This window comes from Onychostoma macrolepis, chromosome 08 (assembly GCF_012432095.1).
Source record: "Onychostoma macrolepis isolate SWU-2019 chromosome 08, ASM1243209v1, whole genome shotgun sequence".
NCBI classification, from domain to species: Eukaryota; Metazoa; Chordata; class Actinopteri; order Cypriniformes; family Cyprinidae; genus Onychostoma; species Onychostoma macrolepis.
Window position 1 is genome coordinate 24,857,898 of NC_081162.1, and position 21,615 is coordinate 24,879,512.

At 35.9% G+C, this 21,615-nt stretch overlaps 1 protein-coding gene across 10 annotated transcripts in view; it reads left to right on the plus strand.

Moving 5' to 3' along the window:
- Positions 1 to 21,615, plus strand: part of grip2a (glutamate receptor interacting protein 2a) — a 41,366-nt gene that overhangs the window by 5,935 nt on the left and 13,816 nt on the right. For 5 of the 10 annotated variants that reach the window (XM_058783812.1, XM_058783819.1, XM_058783821.1 and 2 more), the window contains 9 exons: positions 3,046 to 3,123; positions 5,076 to 5,211; positions 12,616 to 12,761; positions 13,496 to 13,582; positions 14,210 to 14,285; positions 14,369 to 14,437; positions 16,066 to 16,211; positions 17,197 to 17,344; positions 19,929 to 20,083. In XM_058783812.1, the coding sequence (XP_058639795.1) occupies positions 3,046 to 3,123; positions 5,076 to 5,211; positions 12,616 to 12,761; positions 13,496 to 13,582; positions 14,210 to 14,285; positions 14,369 to 14,437; positions 16,066 to 16,211; positions 17,197 to 17,344; positions 19,929 to 20,083 (1,041 nt within the window). Of the gene's footprint in view, positions 1 to 3,045; positions 3,124 to 5,075; positions 5,212 to 7,573; positions 7,619 to 12,615; positions 12,762 to 13,495; positions 13,583 to 14,209; positions 14,286 to 14,368; positions 14,438 to 16,065; positions 16,212 to 17,196; positions 17,345 to 19,928; positions 20,084 to 21,615 lie in introns of those variants that run through there. The other 5 variants (XM_058783813.1, XM_058783816.1, XM_058783814.1 and 2 more) reach the window with 3 other exon arrangements.

The following is a 21,615-nucleotide window of genomic DNA, read 5'->3' on the forward strand; positions in this document are numbered from 1 at the left end:
GTTCTTTTGAATTTTCTATTCATCAGAAAATCCTGAAAATATACAAAAATATACAATATATATACAAAAAATATACAAAAATCCACAAAAATATAAAGAAGCGCATCTGTTTTCAACACTGATGCACTCAAATGTTTCCTGAGCAGCAAATCAGCATATCAGATGTACAGTGGGAAAAAAATTATTTGATCCCCCGCTGATTTTGTTTGCCCACTGACAAAGAAATGATCAGTCTATAATTTTAATGGTAGGTTTATTTGAACAGTGAAAGACAGAATAACAACAAACAACATTTCAAAAAAGTTATAAATTGATTTGCATTTTAATGAGTAAAATAAGTTATCCATCAGCAAGATTTCTGGCTCCCAGGTGTCTTTTATACAGGTAAGAGCTGAGATTAGGAACACTCTCTTAAAGGGAGTAATCTCACCTCATTACTGTATAAAAGACACCTGTCCACAGAAGCTATCAATCAATCAATCAATCAATCAATCAATCAGATTCCAAACTCTCCACCATGGCCAAGACCAAAGAGCTGTCCAAGGAATGGGCTACAAGACCATCGTCAAGCAGCTTGGAGAGAAGGTGACAACAGTTGGTGCGATTATTCGCAAATGGAAGAAACACAAAATAACTGTCAATCTTCCTCGGACTGGGGCTCCATGCAAGATCTCACCTCGTGGAGTTTCAGTGATCATGAGAACGGTGAGGAATCAGCCCAGAACTACACGGGAGGATCTTGTCAATGATCTCAAGACAGCTGGGACCATAGTCACCAAGAAAACAATTGGTAACACACTACGCCGTGAAGGACTGAAATCCTGCAGTGCCCGCAAGGTCCCCCTGCTCAAGAAAGCACATGTACAGACCCGTCTGAAGTTTGCCAATGATTCAGAGGAGAACTGGGTGAAAGTGTTGTGGTCAGATGAAACCAAAATCCAGCTCTTTGGCATCAACTCAACTCACCGTGTTTGGAGGAGGAGGAATGCTGCCTATGACCCCAAGAACACCATCCCCACCGTCAAACATGGAGGTGGAAACATTATGCTTTGGGGGTGTTTTTCTGCTAAGGGGACAGGACAACTGCACCGCATCAAAGGGACGATGGACGGGGCCATGTACCGTCAGGGTCAGGGCATTGAAGCCAGCCAGAGCATTGAAAATGGGTCGTGGATGGGTATTCCAGCATGACAATGACCCAAAACACACGGCCAAGGCAACAAAGGAGTGGCTCAAGAAGAAGCACATTAAGGTCCTGGAGTGGCCTAACCAGTCTCCAGACCTTAATCTCATAGAAAATCTGTGGAGGGAGCTGAAGGTTCGAGTTGCCAAATGTCAGCCTCGAAACCTTAATGACTCGGAGAGGATCTGCAAAGAGGAGTGGGACAAAATCCCTCCTGAGATGTGTGCAAACCTGGTGGCCAACTACAAGAAACATCTGACCTCTGTGATTGCCAACAAGGGTTTTGCCACCAAATACTAAGTCATGTTTTGCGAAGGGGTCAAATACTTATTTCACTCATTAAAATGCAAATCAATTTATAACTTTTTTGAAATGTGTTTTTCTGGATTTTTTTGTCCTTATTCTGTCTCTCACTGTTCAAATAAACCTACCATTAAAATTATAGACTGATCATTTCTTTGTCAGTGGGCAAATGTACAAAATGTACAATAATTTTTTTCCCCACTGTATATCTGAAGGATCACGTGACTCTGAAGACTGGAGTAATGATGCTGAAAATTCAGCTTTTCATTACAGGAATAAATTACATTCTAAAATATATTCAAAGAGATTATTCAAACAGTTAAATTGTAATAATATTTTACAGTATTTCTGTTTTATGGTATTTTTAATGAATTCAGATTTCTTTCAAAATATTAAAAAGTCTTACCAACCCCAAACCTTTGAATGGAATGAATAGTTAAAATGTCTAGGGTTAACAAACAATGAAGAGAACAACTGAGGCATATATTATCAGACATGCAGGTTGTGTACCTTACTGGTTAAAGATCTGGATGGGAAACTGAAAGGATGTTAAGTTCAAAACCATCAAGTGACAAGCCTTGAGCTTTCAACATCATTCTTACGTTGCTCCATTGGGACTGTTGTAATATCGGAAAGTTGCTTAAAGTGAAACAGTATTTGTAACATATACTTCCATAAAGTGTCTTTCCAAATTATACTGGATATTCAATAACAACAATAGGATAGCACTTAAATTAAGGCCTAATTTTATTTTATTTTATTTTTTTTTATTTTTTTTGAGTGAATAAATTCCTGTAGTATAAAATTAAGATTTATGTATTTAAATTGCATATAACATTTCCATCCATTTGGATTACACTATTTTACCATAAACTAATAAACTTAATGTGATGCATTTGTCAGTCATACATAAATGAAATGGGGAGGATTATGCACTCAGAAAAATCATGGCATAATTTATTATTACCTATTTGCATTTTTGGACTTTATTTAAATAATCATATTTTCAAAATGCATTTATTCAAATTCCTTAGAATCAGCATGAATCTGTTCATTTTAATTAACATTAAATGTATTTACTTAAAACCTGGGTAAAATATGGCTAGTCGTGGTTGTTCCGATATTTAATAAGCTAAAATGTATGAGATTGAAACCAATTGGATTTATTTATGATAAATATATTAATCTAGTTATTGTCTATTTAAAACATTTGTTTAATAGTACCATTACAGAAGTCTTACCTGTTTCCTAACTGTTTAGTTTATGTATGACTGATCACATTAAATGTATTAACTTGTTTATGTTATGTTTTACTGTTGTATCATAAAAAGTGTGTGTTGCATGCCAGAATTACATATGTTTACATATAATTTTTTCTTGTTGAATACCCTGGATCACTCGCAAATAAGTCATTATTAAAGTAAAGGGCTTGTGAACGCTGTTTCTTGTTGACTTGAGGTTGAATTCAATTTTAAATGTTATCAAAAGCAATCAGTACAAGCCTGTAAACTGCCTTTGTAACGTATTAGCATAATTTATTTTGTCGTTTCATGTTTCAGAAGATGTCCCATACACAAAGGGAAGCAAAGATGCTGCAAGTGACAGCAGCGGCCTCAACAAGAGGAGCAGCATAGCTGGTAAGTGGACATGTAATGCAACAGAACTGAAACCTGCAGATAACTGCCGTTCACCCAAAAATGAACAATTTCTGAACATTTACTCACCCTCAGGCCATCCAGGATGTAGATGAGTTTGCTTCTGAATAGAAACAGATTTGGAAAAATGTTGCATTACTTGCTCACCAATGGATCCTCTGCAGAGTGGTGTGGATTATTGTGATTTTTTTATCAGCTGTTTGGACTCTCATTCTGACGGCACCCATTCACAGCAGAGCATTCATTGGTGAGCAAGTGGTGTAATGCATAAATTCTCCAAATCTGTTCTAATGAAGAAACAAACTCCTGAATGGCCTGAGAAATTTGTAACAAGTTTTGATTTTTGGGTGAATGATTTCTTTAATGCTCCACATGACACCGCTGTGCTGCATCAGATGTGTTTTGCTCTATACTGAGTCTCTTTATAAGGAGTTCTGCCAGTCTCAGCACACATACAGTGTCTTGTACCTTAAGGTAAAGAGACTGTTCGTCTGTGATGATGCTGATATTTGATTTCTTCGGACCGCTGCTATAAACCCTCAGTCGCTCTCTCTGTTCCTTTCTTTTTATCCGTTGGGCTTGTGAAGAATCATGTCAGTTCATTTGTCTCTAGTGATTTACCACACTGACACTCACCATCAGATGCTGTAGAGCTTTAACAGCAGTAATGAGCACATACTTTAGATTGCAATTGCTGCATCAGAAAAGCGTATCACATAATTTGTCTTCATTTGATCATACTGAAAAGAATATTCTCCTTAATGGTGTCCTCATAAGTTTTAAATAAAAATAAATCTAAATAAAATAGTGCATTTTATTTTATAATAAAAATAAAATTTAACAAATAATACATGCCAAAGAGAGAAATTGTAATTGCAATTTGAGCAATTAGATTCTACATCCAAAATATCTTCTTGTTAATGGGGTCCTCATAAACGTCATGAGTGGAATTTTTTGGGGGGCTTTTTTTTTTTGCCTTTATTAGGATAGAGAGGCGGATGGGATCAGGAAAAGTCTGCAAGCCGGGACTCGAACTTGGGACACCCGAAGCGCAACAACGCTATATGAAATTTATGGAATACAAAATATTTTTATATAAATATGTACAGTATTTGTGGTCATTTTAAAAAGTGTGTATGATGTATTGTGTTGTTTGTGACAAATAAATAAATGTCAACCATTTATATGTTTATGAAGTAATGATACATTTTTATCAATAAAGCAACACACTGTCATTCAAAATTATGGGGACAGTAAGTTTGCTTTTTAAAAATAAATAAATAAATAAAGACAAATTTTATTCAGCAAGGATGTTAAATTGATCAAAGGTGACAGTAGAGAACTTTGAAGGTTTCTTTGAAAAATCACAAAAAAAAAAGTTTTAAATGAATGCTGTTCTTTTGAACTTTCTAGTCATTGAAGAATCCTGTAAAAATGTATCATGGTTTCCACAAAAATATTAAGCAGCACAACTGTTTTCAACATTGATGATAATAAGAAATGTTTTTTGAGCAGCAAATCAGCGTATTAGAATGATTTATGAAGGATCGTGTGACACTGAAGACTGGAGTAATGATGATGAAACGTATAATAATATTCCACAATATTTCTATTTTTACTGAATTTTTGATCAATAAATGCTGCCTTGGTGAACAGAAGAGATTACTTTTAAAAATATTTTTTAAAAGTTTGTTTTCGTTTTTTTAAATTACTTGGACATGACTTGTTTGTTTCCATAATGTATAAATATACTACACATGTCTGCCTTCAACCAGACTGCAGTACTACCATCTGTCCTTCATGAAATGAATCTGACTTCTATGTCACAATGCATAGCTACACAAGCTCCCCGGGGACCGGCGGGTGAGTTACCTGCTGTGAAGGTCCGTGTGCTGGAGCTTGTGTGGTTATTGTGTGTGTTTGCTTACGCACAGATGAGCAGAGAGGTGTGACGACGGTGGAACTGATTAAAAAAGAGGGCACCAGTCTCGGCCTCACGATCTCCGGAGGTTGTGACAAGGACGGCAAGCCAAGAGTGTCAAACCTGAGACCAGGAGGTCTCGCGATCCGGTGAGAAACAGACGAGACACACACGCATGCTGATCAGTGACTCAACTGCCAGTAGTATATTTCATTGCTCATAGGTTGATCTTTTTACAGCTTAAAAGACTTTATGGAATTCTCAGTTATACTTCATTGGGGTATCAGCTTTGTCTTGGTTCTCCAAAAAATCAAATAGCTTATAATTGATTTAATGTGGTAATCTTAGATGTTATATTTTGTATGTGGGGGTTTTATGTATTATCTTGTTTCGTAGTGTACAACACTGTAAAGAGATTGCTGTAACTTACAGGTGCATCTCAATAAATTAGAATGCTGTGGAAAAGTTCATTTATTTCAGTAATTCAACTCAAATTGTGAAACTCGTGTATTAAATAAATTCAATGAACACAGACTGAAGTAGTTTAAGTCTTTGGTTCTTTTAATTGTGATGATTTTGGCTCACATCTAACCAAAACCCACCAATTCACAATCTCAACAAATTAGAATACTTCATAAGACCAATAAAAAAAAACATTTTTAGTGAATTGTTGGCCTTCTGGAAAGTATGTTCATTTACTGTATATGTACTCAATACTTGGTAGGGGCTCCTTTTGCTTTAATTACTGCCTCAATTCGGCGTGGCATGGAGGTGATCAGTTTGTGGCACTGCTGAGGTGGTATGGAAGCCCAGATTTCTTTGACAGTGGCCTTCAGCTCTTCTGCATTTTTTGGTCTCTTGTTTCTCATTTTCCTCTTGACAATACCCCACAGATTCTCTATGGGGTTCAGGTCTGGTGAGTTTGCTGGCCAGTCACGCACACCAACACCATGGTCATTTAACCAACTCTTGGTGCTTTTGGCAGTGTGGACAGGTGCCAAATCCTGCTGGAAAATGAAATCAGCATCTTCAAAAAGCTGGTCAGTAGAAGGAAGCATGAAGTGCTCCAAAATTTCTTGGTAAACGGGTGCAGTGACTTTGGTTTTCAAAAAGCACAATGGACCAACACCAGCAGATGACATTGCATCCCAAATCATCACAGACTGTGGAAACTTAACACTGGACTTCAAGCAACTTGGGCTATGAGCTTCTCCACCCTTCCTCCAGACTCTAGGACCTTGGTTTCATCTGGAAAGAGGACTTTGGACCACTGGGCAACAGTCCAGTTCTTCTTCTCCTTAGCCCAGGTAAGACGCCTCTGACGTTGTCTGTGGTTCAGGAGTGGCTTACCAAGAGGAATATGACAACTGTAGCCAAATTCCTTGACACGTCTGTGTGCGGTGGCTCTTGATGCCTTGACCCCAGCCTCAGTCCATTCCTTGTGAAGTTCACCCAAATTCTTAAACCGATTTTGCTTGACAATCCTCATAAGGCTGCGGTTCTCTCGGTTGGTTGTGCATCTTTTTATTCCACACTTTTTCCTTCCACTCAACTTTCTGTTAACATGCTTGGATACAGCACTCTGTGAACAGCCAGCTTCTTTGGCAATGAATGTTTGTGGCTTACCCTCCTTGTGAAGGGTGTCAATGATTGTCTTCTGGACAACTGTCAGATCAGCAGTCTTCCCCATGATTGTGTAGCCTAGTGAACCAAACTGAGAGACCATTTTGAAGGCTCAGGAAACCTTTGCAGGTGTTTTGAGTTGATTAGCTGATTGGCATGTCACCATATTCTAATTTGTTGAGATAGTGAATTGGTGGGTTTTTGTTAAATGTGAGTCAAAATCATCACAATTAAAAGAACCAAAGACTTAAACTACTTCAGTCTGTGTGCATTGAATTTATTTAATACATGAGTTTCACAATTTGAGTTGAATTACTGAAATAAATGAACTTTTCCACGACATTCTAATTTATTGAGATGCACCTGTACTGGCAGCTGGATGCCAGAAAGTTACTATAAAAATAGTTACAGTATTTTACCGTATTGTCATTTACAGTATCAGTACTGTAGAGTTTATTTTCATTTAGTTTAAACATTTTATACCTGTAAAAAAATAATTCAATTGCCTTACAGCACTGTAATCCATGATTTTTACCACCCCAACCCCATAAAAATCACAATAACTCATGAGAATTAGTTCTGATAATATTCTTTAATTGTTGAACGATTTCTTTTTAAAAGTACAAATTACAAATCTTGACCTCTAGAATGCACTAGCTGAGAAAAGGGCACAGTCCCCTGGGCAAAACATACACATACTGAAAAGCACAACAGGCCTTACAAAAAAATACAAATAAAGTAAATAAAATAAAATAATACAGTAAAAATTAGTTTGTGTTGTTGTGTTAAATTTCAGTAACTTTGCCAGTCAAAGTTGAAAAGAACTCCGATGAGAAACAGCACGAGGGGATTCAGGCTGATGTTTTTTTCTTTGCACCCTCTTTCCAGAATTCCATCTGATCTGTGACTTTCAGCGCATTTGGTGCCACAAAGGTTGATTGTGTGAATCTGCAAGCACAAGAAATATAAAAAAGCATTTTTTTTCAAAGCAGTGTTTACAGAATTTGCCTCAACTGTAAAACTTGGTGCTGTATGCACTTTGACGTTAATAAAAATGTTACATACTACATCTGAACGCACCTACAAGGAAATCACATTCAAATTATTAAAGCTCCATTTTTTTTTACAATGTATTCTCAATCAGTAGAGCAAAGTGCTAGACTACCAAACTAATGGGTTTGATTCCAGGGACAGTGCTAGAGTGAGTGGATATCTGGGGTTTAGCCCAGAGATACACAGGATACTCTTCAAATAAAATAGGCTATGCTGAAAAATTTCATTGGCTAAGTGGCTTAATTTTTTTTCTTTAAGAGACAAGTATAATTAATTATAATTTGCACTTACAAATTTCATAAATAATATTATGAAATTAATGTTTTAATCAAAAAAATGATACTAAAATTTCCAGTAGTAATTATGTGAATGACTGAGTCTTCATTTATTCAGTCAATTCGTTCAAAACTGCTTATTCATTCATTCATGTTTTTATCAATGGGTCAGTGAATCGCTGATTCAAGGTGTTCAAAAAGGTAAATTCATTCAGTAATGAAACACTGCTGAGTGCAGAGATGCACAACATGGCTTTGTTTAGAACAGTTTTCATGGAATAGAGCAAAAAGAAAATATTTTCTCTACGATTTAAATCACTTAATATTAAATTCTTGTTTATTGAATTTTGTTGCCCTGACACTAAGTAAAGTTTGCCAGAGACCATGCTAAATGCTAACCAATCTGTTCATATAATCGCTCTAAATGCTTATGTGTGTCTTAGAAAGTCTGCTCAAATAATAGGCCTACCATGATAAAAAAAAATCTATATTTGTTGCTATACAGAAACAATAATCTCATTTTGACAGATGGTGAGATCGGTATTATGAATTTATAGGCTACAGTAAATTTAAGATACCTGAAGCAGCTGAATTTTCCTGTTTAAAGGGGTTAGTTCACCAAAAAATTAAATTCTGTCATTAATTACTCACTCATTAGTTCATCTTTGGAACACAAATTAAGATATTTTTGATGAAATCCGAGATCTTTCTGGCCCTGAATAGACAACAACACAACTGAAATGTTCCCAGGCCCAGAAACGTAGCAAGGACATTGGCAAAATAGTCCATGTGACACAGTGGTTCAACCGTACTGATATGAAGCCACAAGAATACTTTTTGTGTGTAAAGAAAAAAACAACAACTTTACAACAATTCTTCTCCTCCTAATACTGTCTGCAGCGGATGCGCATGCTCACGCATGTGTTTAATGTAAAGCAGCAACATGCACATGCCTTGTTTACATCAAGTGGAAGCAAGCGCATGCGTCGTGATACTCTCTCCACAACGGCGGCGCGCAGCTGCAGACGTTATGAGCGTAATTATATTGTAAATGGATTTAGAAATACAGTAGTGGCCGTATGTTTCCCATAATCCTTTGCATTTACAGTAAAATATTGGTCAAATTACAAAAATTGTTTACAGTGAATGCTTTGGTCAGTTTTTGCTGTTTTAATTGGTGCTTTATAAATAAATTAAAAACTACAACTAGTATAGAGCAGACTTTGGTAAATCTGAACACAGTTTGAGACATTGTTGAGAGAGATTTCTGAGACATTATTAGATTAATTTTCCCTGAAGGAAAATCTTGAGAAGCAGAAAACGTAAGGTAAACATGTTTCTCTTATATAAAATAACCTCTAATCAACCTCTGGACTTTCCTTTTCCACTGATATCATCAAAACCTCTTATTTTTTAATTAATTAAAAATTGTTACTTAACTTAAAACTTCATATGTTAAAATAAATGTATTTTAAAATAAAATACAAAAAAGCCCATATTTGTTTTTGTGCCACATGCTAATGGTTTCACTTTAAAACAATTTGTGTATGAGTGTCATTTATGATGAGTGTTATTTCTAACGAATGCCAATATAATTTACAGTATGTCTGTTTTATGCTTATATTTTTTTATACCTGTTTTGTTCTGAAAATCTGTAAATTTAAAGGATTTGTTATGGAATGAGAGGAACTTAAAATACATGTTTATAGTGTTTAATGTAACGTATATAATGTATAAGCGTTCCTTTTACTGTATTTTACCTTATTTCTGAATATAATAGTATATTGTAATCATACACCGAAGTGTTTCTCTCAACAATGCAATTCTGACCTGGTGGGGGTTTTCAGACAAATTGCTAATAAAAATGACAAAATGAAACTGATGGACTGACAAAAATGAAATAACTAAAATTTTAATGAAAAATATAAAACTATAAAAACATAAAAAATATTCATAAAAACTCCAATAGTATTTCATCAGTACTAAAATAACACTAGTGTAACTTATTTTAATAAAATGACAAATGTACTAAAATTTTAATGAAAATTGAGAAATAAAAACTCATTCAAAATATTAATAAAATCTGTTATAGTATGTCAGTGATACTAAAATAACACAGTGTTTGACTTATTTTCCAGAAAATATGGTAATAAAAATGGTAACAAAATGACAAAAACTTAAACTAAAATGAAAAACTATAATAGTATTTCAGTGATGCTAAAATAGCACTGAAGTAGTGTGTGCGGTGCACCATGTTTACTCACACAGCTCTTTAACCTCAGGATCTGGGCTGCTCCTGTGTGTGTGTGTGTGTGTGTGTGTGACCTCAGGATGTGGGCTGCTCCATCACATCAGCCTCTAGTGTGACAGGCTGACGCAGGCCTAACGTGACCTCTCTCTCTCTCTGTCACACACACACGAGGAAGATTTTAGTTGAATGGTTGCACTGACCTGTAGGCAGCCGCAGGATTGATGTGCATGTTACTGAAGGCAGAGTTGCAAACGTTTGTTTTGCAGCCAGGTGATTTAAACTTATGACCTTGCATTTAAGTTCACAGCTAATGTTTTTTTCAGTTTCCGAAGCTCTAGTGCAGATGTGCTAGTTTGTAATTATTATGCGTGTTAATGCTGTTTAACTCCACAGCATAATTATGCAGAATCACAAAATGATGTGTTTGGGTGTTTCGTTTTGCCTTTGGTTGTGTGCTCATGTGTAAATTAACTACTTTTGTGTGTTGTCATTGTGTCGGTTCCAAGCGTGTGCCGTTGTCTAAGTTAATGCGATGCTTGCAGGCAAAATCCTAGCGCTGGGTGACAGCAGCGGCTTAAATTAGCTTCTACAACAGTACATGAGGAGTCAGCTCTGCTAACATCACACATATATACACTCACACACCGCATGTACCTACTGCACAACACAAACACGCACCTTTCTGCAGCAGATGCAGTATGTTGATGATTGTGCAGTCTTCATATCAGTGTAGCCATATTCAGTGTTGGGGGAAGTTACTTTTAAAAGTAATGCATTACAATATTGCGTTAATCCCTAAAAAAGTAACTAATTACGTTACTTAGTTACTTTTTATGGAAAGTAATGTGTTACTTTCGCGTTAATTTTTAAAAATGAGCAGGGCTTGATTGTTTGTTTTTAATATAAAAAGTTCTATTTATAGCAAATGTAAATTAAGTAAATTAACGTCTGTACTGTAAAACGCAGGAGAAGAAGGTTCAACACTCTTCAACACTAAAAAACAATGAAGCACAATTGTTAGTTTATCTGAAGTCATTTTTGCTTATTAGGTTTGAACTGGATCATCAAAGGTCAGCAGCAAAGACATTGGTTAATAAAATGAGATTAGGTATATTTGTGTTATTTAACATTTAATTATTGCAGGTCATATTCTGAGTTTGCATTTCACTGTTTTAATTCATTTTGATGAATACTGAATCAGTTTTTTTGCCATTGAGATGAATTAATGCACGTTCACATTTAGTCTAGAACTACAGTAACATCATGTTCACATACAACGCCTCTGTGCTTCCGATCTCTCCCAATATGGGGATAGGAGACTTGTCAGTCAATAAATGGAAAAACAAAGTAACTGGCATTAATTTTTTTAAAAAGTAAATTTTCTTGTAAATTAAAAAATAATGCGTTACTTTACTAGTTACTTGAAAAAAGTAATCTGATTACGTAACTCGTGTTACTTGTAATGCGTTACCCCCAACACTGGCCATATTATATGGAAGTGATCTTGTTCTTAGGATTTAGGTCATTACCAATCATAGATTTTCATACACTACAGTTCAGTTTTGTGGTTGGTAAGATTTAAAAAAAAAAAAAAAAAGTTTTTGAAAGATGTATTCATTTATTTGTTCAAAAATACAGTAAAAACAGTAATACTGTGAAATATTATTACAATTTTAAATAACTGTTTTCTATTTGAATATGTTTTAAAATGTCATTTATTCCTGTGATACAAAGCTGAATTTTCAGTATCATTACTCCAGTCTTCAGTGTCAGAAATCATTCTAATATGCTGATTTTCTGCTTAGAAAACATTTCTTATTATTATTAATGTTGAAAACAGTTGTGGTGCTTGATATTTACTTGCAAACCATGATACATTTTTGCAGGATTCTTCAATGAATAGAGTTCAAAAGAACTTTCAAAAGCATTCATTTGACATAGAATTAAAGGGAATAAATGTAGGTTGCATGCTGTAAACGTGGCCTGTTTAATTTACTTGTAAAAGGTAAAAAGGGGCCTGTATGAATCATATCTATTTTTACATTTATATAATTAGCAGATGCTTTATCCAAAGCAACTTCTATTGTATTTAAGGTATGATTTTTTTTTTTTAGCTCTTGCATTCCCTGGGAACTGAACCCATGGCCTTGGCATTTCTAGTGCCATGCTCTACTGTTACTGAAGATTTCTTGTTATTTAAAAGAAAAATATGTTTTTCACACATTCATAAAACACCTCTTTCTGTACACTTGTTGACCAAACATATTAATCAGGACCTTAAGAATCCACTATGCATGTTACCAAAATGTATCACTGCATTGTTTCATTTTCCATATGCATCTGTGTGGCAGGAGTGACCAGCTCAATGTGGGGGACTACATAAAATCAGTGAACGGGATAAACTTGTCCAAACTCAGACATGATGAGATCATCAGCATGCTGAAGAACATCGGTGAGCGTGTGGTGCTGGAGGTGGAGTACGAGCTGCCGCCATTCGGTACGCACACAAATACATTCACGCTCACATTCACTCCAGTCTCCTGCGGAATAAATGTTTGGGAAAATTTTGTTTTTAAAAGAAGTCTCTTATTCTCACTGAAGATGCATTTATTTGATCAAAAATACAGTAAAAACAGTTAAAATGCAAAATGTTATTACAATTTTAAATAGCTATTTTCTATTTGAATATATGTTAAAATGTAATTTATTCCTGTGATCAGAGCTGAATTTTCAGCATCATTACTCCAGTGTCACATGATCCTTCAGAAATCATTCTAATATGCTGACTTTCTGGTCACGAAGAATTTATTATTATAAATGTTGAAGACTGTTAAGAAAATATTTTGTAACATTAGAAATGTCTTTATTGACCCTTCTGATCATTTTAATGTGTCCTTGCTGAATATTCTTAATTTTTAATTATTATTAATATTATAATTGAATAATAATTAATATTATTATTATTAATTATTAGTATTCTTTTTTTTTCTTTTTTTCTTTTTTTTAATCTTACTGACCCTAAAAATCATTCGGTACCACAGTGTATATCAAAGTACCTGAATGCTGATCACGGTACAATAGTATTGCAACAGAATTTAAGATGTAAGTCTTTTCATCAGAGTTCTCAGGTAATATGTGACAAATACATGGCATCAGTGTTTTTATTAAAGTCTGTAGCTCTGTATCTCATCCTCCTGTGACATTAACACAAGCTGTTCTCTGCGTGTTTAGCTCCCAGCAATCCCTGCAGCGTCATCTCTAAAACTATCGAAGTGTGCTTGGAAAAAGAAGGGAACAGCTTTGGCTTCGTTCTGAGAGGTACCAAACCACCATCAGACACTTTAAAATGTCTTTACATGAATATCGCATGTGTTTTTAACTTGAAATGAGGTTAGGACCCTAAAACTGAGGAAAAATACATCAATAATGGTTTGAAATCAAACTAGCTGTTTATAAAATGATATCACAAAGAATATTCTAGGTTCATTACAACAGTGTTTCCCAAACCAGGCTTGTGAGGGAACCGCATGGTGGTTGTGCTAATAATTAATTGAATCATAAAAATGTCAAAGTAAAATAAATAATTTTCACATAAAAACATCTAACTTATTAAAGAAATTAAATTTTTTATTTATTTACCTGCATGTCATCAGAAAACCTGTGAGCATGTTGTGTTGTAAAATTATTGAAATATTGAAATATAAAAATCTCATGGGTTTCTTAAAGAAAATATTTTAGATTTAAAATGATCCAGTTTGGGAATACTTTCAATACAACTTCAGCACTGTGCATATTCTACAAACTGAGGGGGAAACGTATTTTAAAGCATTTGTGTGATGTTACTCACAAGGTCAGCAGGTGTGCATGTGTTCGTGTGTTCAGCTGCATTTTATGACTAAAGGCAATCGAGTTGGCATGTCAGGTGTGTGTTTCACATGCTTTCAGGGGGCTTTCATGAGGACTGGCATAAGGCTCGACCTCTAGTAGTGACCTACGTCAGGCCCGGCGGACCCGCAGACAGGTGAGACCACGATGACTCAAATCATTGGTGTGCATGTGTGAGACATGAGGCCCTTTAGAACATCTCTGTTTATTAATTAGCAGAATGTCTGAATCATCGAGACGCTTTTGCCTGTGTGTGTGTGTCACATCAGTGCCGTCTGCATGCATTCGGTAGGTAATTTGAGTTTATATTGCCGTAATAGAGGTTTTTTTTGTATCTGTGTATGAGATGTTATGTATTTGGTGTAGATTATGAGAACATTCTGTATGTTGTGTGTGTGATCGTTGAACCCTGCAAGCTGGTTCTGGAGGCATACATGTTAACTGAAGCATAGGCTGATGACATTAAAATGAGTGAGAAGGGTAGAACGCAGCCTGAAGTGCGTGCACACACACACACACACACACATGCATATGAACGGTTCCAACTTCTTGCTTTAATGTGAATTAGATTAGCATAGTATCTACGCTTCCACAATGTGTACTGTTTATGCAAAACAACACTTATATCAGTGCCTCCAGTTTTTCATAATTCAGCAAAATGTCACATGTTTGTTTTACTGCATAATTCACTATTTAAAATAATTGTGTGGTTCTAAAAGTTATCGACACGTTAGTCTAATAAAGAAATGTCCATGAATGAGAAAATAAAAAGTGTGACATGCTTGATGTTAAAGAGAGTTATTAAGGAATAGGTCACGCAAAAAGGAAAATTAGCTGATTAGCTTCCTCAGGCCATCCAAGATGTAGATGAGTTTTGGAGAAATGTGGCATTGTATCACTTGCTCACCAATGGATCCTCTGCAGTGAATGGGTGCCGTCAGAATGAGAGTCCAAACAGCTGATAAAAACATCACAATAATCCACAAGTAATCCACACCACTCCAATCCATCAATTAATGTCCTGTGAAGTGTCTGTAATAATCAAGTCCATGATTAAGACATTTTAACATCAACTAAAATACGAGTCTTCTATCCATTGCTTTCTCCAGCAAAATATGCACAGATCAAGCACTATTTACAGTCCAAAGCAGTTCTAAACAAATATGTTGTTGGAATTTGATGTGAGACACAGGAGATTAACTTGGAGGAAGAATTATTATGGACAGTTAACCTAGTGTGCAAGATGGTTTAAATGTCTTAATGATGTATTTGTTGGTTATTATTTGTTTATTGTATGTAATGGTGTATTTGTTACAAATACACAGAATTTCACTTCACTAGATGTTAATTGATGGACTGGAGCAGTGTGGATTATTGTGATGTTTTTATCAGCTGTTTGGACTCTCATTCTGACGGCACCCATTCACTGCAGAGGATCTACTGGTGAGCAAGTGATGTAATGCTAAATTTCTCCAAATCTGTTCCCATGAAGAAACAAACAACATCTTCATCTTGGATGGCCTGAGGGTGAGTGTTCTGTACCAGAATATTCAACCTACACAGACAATTTAAAGCACTTTTTCGTTCATTCATCTTTGTTCTGTTGTTTGTAATTTGCTTCTTTTTTTCTTATTTTTAATGACAAAAGATTGTCAAACTTGTTTAAAGATTGTCAGAATTTGATAAGCTTTTTAGTTTCATACACATGGTAAATGTGGTATCCTAATTATAAAAATAAATCAGTTTCCAAGAAATGCCGGAAATTACCTCCAGAAAATCAGTCATTTTGATCATAAAAAATCCTGAAATCCTGTAGGGGCTGTTTTATTTTAGCATTCACATCTGCATTCACCTCTCATCTCAACTGCTGTCTTTTTATGTTTCCGTACGTCTCTCCGTGTTTCTCTGTCTGTCAGAGAGGGAACCCTGCGAGCGGGCGACCGTGTGTTGAGCGTGAACGGTGTTGCTGTGAACAGACAGAAACATGCTGACGCTCTGACCCTGATCATGCAGAGCAGCCAGGAGGCTTTCTTCCTCATCGAGTACGACATCGTGGTCATGGGTGAGCAGGCACACAGATGCGCACGTGCACGCAGACACACACGCTCGAGTTTGCTTGTATGCACAGATACTCTCATGTGGCCTTAATTAGAGTAGAAACATATTCCACTTCCCTCTAGATTCCCATAGGAAAGACAAGCACCAATGAGATCGCTCTCTTTTCTCCTGCACGGCAATGAGATTAAAGCTTCCTGCTTCTCAAAGAGACCCAATGTGATTTTTTTGTAGAAGAGATCTCAACACCTCAAACTGGGCTGGATCTTAATATCAACGCAATCTTTTTTCAAAGAGCAAATAATTGGAGCTGCTGTGCACATTACATTTAAAGCTCGGATTATAGGAGACCCTATCAAATGTTTTTCTATTCTACTGTTCATAAGCATTTTTTTTGTTTGTTTTGAAAGAAATTAATAATTTTATTCAAAAAGGATTCATTAAATTGATCAAAAGTAACAGTATTAAAGACTTTTATAATGTTACAAAAATTCTATTTCAGATCATTGCTGTTCTGTTCATCAAAAAATCCAGAAATGACATGTATCACGTTTTACATAAAAAATATGAAGCAGCACAACTGTTTTCAACACTGATAATAAGATAAGAAAAGTTTCATGAGCAGCCAATTTGCATATTTGAAAGATTTCTAAAGGATCATGTGACACTGAAGACTGGAGTAATGAAAATTTTGCTAATTTAACAGTTATTTTAAATTGTAGTAATGTTTGACAGTATTACTGTTTTAGTGCATTTCTGAACAAATAAATGAAGCCTTGGTGAGCATAAAAGATTATTTTCAAAAACATCAAAAAAGCTTTACAGACACCAGACTTTCGAATGGAAATTTGTGCTATTGAAACTGGAAGTTGTTACGGGACATTTTCTCTGGATTTCCATTCCTCCTAAAGTCTTGTTTTGTACATATCTAAATTTAAAAAAATCCCCTCATCTTTCTGTTTCTCTCTGGTTCCTGTTTGGTTTTATGTCAGATTCAGTCCAGAAATCGTCTGGGCCGCTGCAGGTGGACATCGCTCGCTCCGCAGGTTCAGTACTGGGACTCAGTCTCACCACCTCTCTCTACAGGAACAAACAGGTCATTACAATCCAGAAAATCAAGCCTGCTAGTGTTGCAGACAGGTGAGCACTCAGTCATACGCACAAATCTAGAGCCAAACAGACATGAAAAGAATCACATGCACAAATACATTAATCGGTCACGGTTGGGGTGAAGGGATGAGGCAAGGACTCAGTGGTGCAGGAGAATGGGCTTTTATTGAATAATGAAAAATAAACAAGGCAAGGCAAGGCAAACACAAGGACACATCCACAGGGATATAGATGATGAACTGGCACAGGACTGCAAACACAAGGAGATTATAAAGGGAGCAAATTAGGAGGGTAACGAGGAAAACAGGTGGGGCAAATTACCAATAATCAGGAAACAAGATGGGTGGGGTCAAGACAATTGACATGAGAGCACATGGCACACATAAAACTAAGACAAAAGCCATGTGCTCACACAAAACAAAAACACAAGCACATGGCCAGCAACACAAATCACCAGCCATGTGCTAAACAGGACACAAACACGCAGCTAATGAGAATACTCATAAGCCGCGCGTTCAGACATGACAACATGAAAGCACGCAGCCAATGAAAACACAAGCTGCGTGCCACACAGCACAAGACATAACATGAATGCACGCAGCCGATAAAACACGATATTTCTTTACAAAGACAACTATAAATTTGTTTTTAGAAGTTGGTCAGTTATAAACTTGAAAGTTTTGAAGTCTTGGGGATTAGCGTGTAAATGGTCAACAACAAAAACATCTCCTATCATGTTGTTTCAGTCATACTCAAATATAGAAAGTGCTGTTTATACTGTTTTTTTTATTTTTTTATTATTATTATTTTTTAATAATATATACTTTTACCCATATCTCCATTTCTTATAGAAGCTGTCAATAATGAATGAATAATGAATTTATTATGTAGGCCTACTGTATATACTCCATTGTAACTTAAGATCCTGAGCAAGATGAATTGTTCGTTGTGAGTTTGATAAAATGCTTTAAGTTATAATTTGCTTATGGCAATTAAAAATGAAAAACAAGTTAAAATGGGTAAATATTCTACACATATTTTTAATTGTTCATTTTCTTTCCTGACATACTCCAATTCGTCTTAAAACACACTAGACATGCTTATTCTGTGCATTTTAGCACGTTTTGTGTGAAATATTTATTTTGTCCATCAAAAGTGTGCTGTCACTTTAATTGAGCGTGAGCGGCGCAGCAAAAATAGACTCGGCGCCGAAACCATCGCTGCAGCGCCGCTCACGCGACGCTCCTGCTCGACGCTCACGCGCTGCTCCTGCTCCCGGTGTGAATGCACTCATTTGTTAACATGGGCGCCGAAAAAAATACGCGCTGCTCACGCGCTGCTCACGCTTGCGGTGTGAAACCGGCGTAAGACAAAAGCCATGTGCTCACACAAAACAAAAACACAAGCACATGGCCAGCAACACAAATCACCAGCCATGTGCTAAACAGGACACAAACACGCAGCTAATGAGAATACTCATAAGCCGCGCGTTCACACAAGACATGACAACATGAAAGCACGCAGCCAATGAAAAACACAAGCTGCGTGCCACACAGCACAAGACATAACATGAATGCACGCAGCCGATAAAAACACGAACTGCGTGCAACACAAAACACAACATACACGGACAAACACACAACGAGACAGAACATGGAGTGTGAGTGTCCGAACCCCGACACAAAACCGAAACTCAAGACATGAGTGCCGGTATCCAAACACCACGCTCCAACACGAAACAGAAGAGAGCGCACGCCTACATAAAACAGGACAAGACGGGAGTGTCAGGGCTCTGTCACAAAACCATGAATAACACTAGCCCGAAGTGACAGAACCCTGACATAATCAATTACAAAAGCATAGGCATTCATTTAATTCTAAATAATTATTTACCTGATCCAACACATTCATTTTACAAGAGTGATAGTTCGATTTATCAACCAAGCAGATTATTCTGTCAGTATTTGGACAGTTGGTTGATATTTGAACGATTATCAGCAGCTTGTTGGTTTCAAAATACACTGTCAGCTACATAAATCGATAATGCACATCTTATTGCCAAATATTTTTTTAATTATTGTTTTGAATTTTGAATTATTTTTAGAATTTTTGTCATTTTAAATAAATACTAAATAAATGAGCTAACATTAAATTATATAAATTTTTATATTTACTGGATATTGCACAAATTTGTATTTCATGCTTTTTATTTTATCCCGATTTTATAATGTTCATTAATGTTCCTATTAAATAAACAAAGGGTAAAAAAATGATATATGCATCATACCTCCCATCATTCCCCTGCTCTCTAGGCATGACAAAACTTTATTTTATTTTTGTTTACATCACCTTGTGTTCGCAGATTATGCTCCTCACAGTTAGTGTTAGATCCACACGCAATAAAAACTATTTTATGTAATTAGCATGAAACAGTAAGTATTCTCACATAATTCTTTTTAAATAAACATATTTAGCAATCCTCTTCTCTCGCCGTCTCTTTTTTACCTTACACTTTCCCATCTGTTGTGACTGTTTTCACTCCGTTTCTTGACTTTCTTACCTTGCTACCACCATTCTCTGTCACTCTCTTGCTGTCTTTCCTTCTTTTCCTCAGATGTGGTGCTTTGCATGTGGGAGATATTCTCTTGGCCATAGATGGCATGAGCACAGAGCACTGCTCTCTGATGGAGGCTCAGCAGCTCCTGTCCAGCTCCTCAGAGCTCACCAATCTAGAGATCCTGCCCTCTCAACACTGCTCACATGACACAGGTCAGCAGATACATACAGCTCATAATAGACTCATAGTGACTGATATTCACTTGTTTAGATAATCTAGACATGTCTTGTAGATTTTATTCACAAGCAACTTTCTTTGACTATGTTTGCAATAGCGTACTACCCTACTCTTAACATACTGTTTCTGTGCAGACTAGACATACTATGAAAATTAATAATACACACATTTTCTGTTTAAATATCCAGATGACTACATTGTAGATACTACATTTTGCCAAAATGTGCAATATACAAGCGCTTACTGCATGGAATACTGTATCGCACAACGCAATATGCATGGCTTGACAATTTCCAGGTGAAAAATGAAGTGGAACTATTAATTTTTTAGTTAATATTAACTTTGCAAAATAATAAAAATGCAAAATAACTTTTTAGATTTTTATTTAGTTAATTATTATATCTGGAGACCACTTATTGAATTAAAAAAGGACCATACAACAGTGTGGGGTTTTTTTGTTGGTTTTTTGCTATGCCATTTCACATATAGGCTACTATTTATTTATTTATTAAAATTGGGACAACACTTTCTGAATATGTAAACATGTAGCATACTATAGTTTCAGGGTTGTTTTTTCTGTACTATTTAAAATGTATTTATTTATTTAGTCAATTAATCAATCAATCTGGGCTCCTGTTGCTCAATTAAAAAACATAGCATACTACAGTTTGATTCCCCCACATTTTATTTATATATTTGTCTGGACACCACTTTCTGAATTAAAAATGTAGCATACTACAGTTTTTTTTTTTTTTTGTCATACTATTTCATGTTATTAATGTATTTATATTGCTAAACTCATCATAGTGAGTTCATGTGGAGAAAAAAGTAGCATACAGTTAGAAATGTTTGGTTTTGTATACTATTTTTAAACTGTAAAAGCAGTAGGCTGTATTCATTGTATACTGCGCAGTAAGCAGTGCGCTAATGCATTTATCCAGGCTGATTTCCCATCCACCAGCATTAGTACAAAAAGCATCAAAGCTCTATTTTTAATTCATATGCTATTTGTGTTTATGCTCCATATTTACTATATGAATTCAATTCACAGCTGCTGCTTTACACTTGTATCCTTACTGGATTATTTCCTTGTCCCATCTTCCTCTCTCCTTCTCTTCTCTCTTTCTGTCTCTCTTTGACCTTTATTCATGCCAGTGACGGTTTGTAGTGGTTGTCGGCGTCCAGCTTTGGGCCACTTTCTTACAAGTATCATGAGTCATTCTTAATATGCAGAGCACTGCAGGCAAGACTTCCCCTACCCTACAGACATGAGTCCACACACACACACACACACACACACACACACACACACACACACACCAACCATGAGCTCAGAGCCTTCACTCTGGCTTTACTATGTTACTAGAAAACCGCATTCTGACTGTATCATTGGATTTTCTAGAAATGCGATATGAACAGGCGCACAGAAGTTATAAAGTGATTTGAACACCTGCATCCTCTTTAGCTCAAGCTTGAGCTCACCGGGCAGCTCATCTGTCAGAGAATA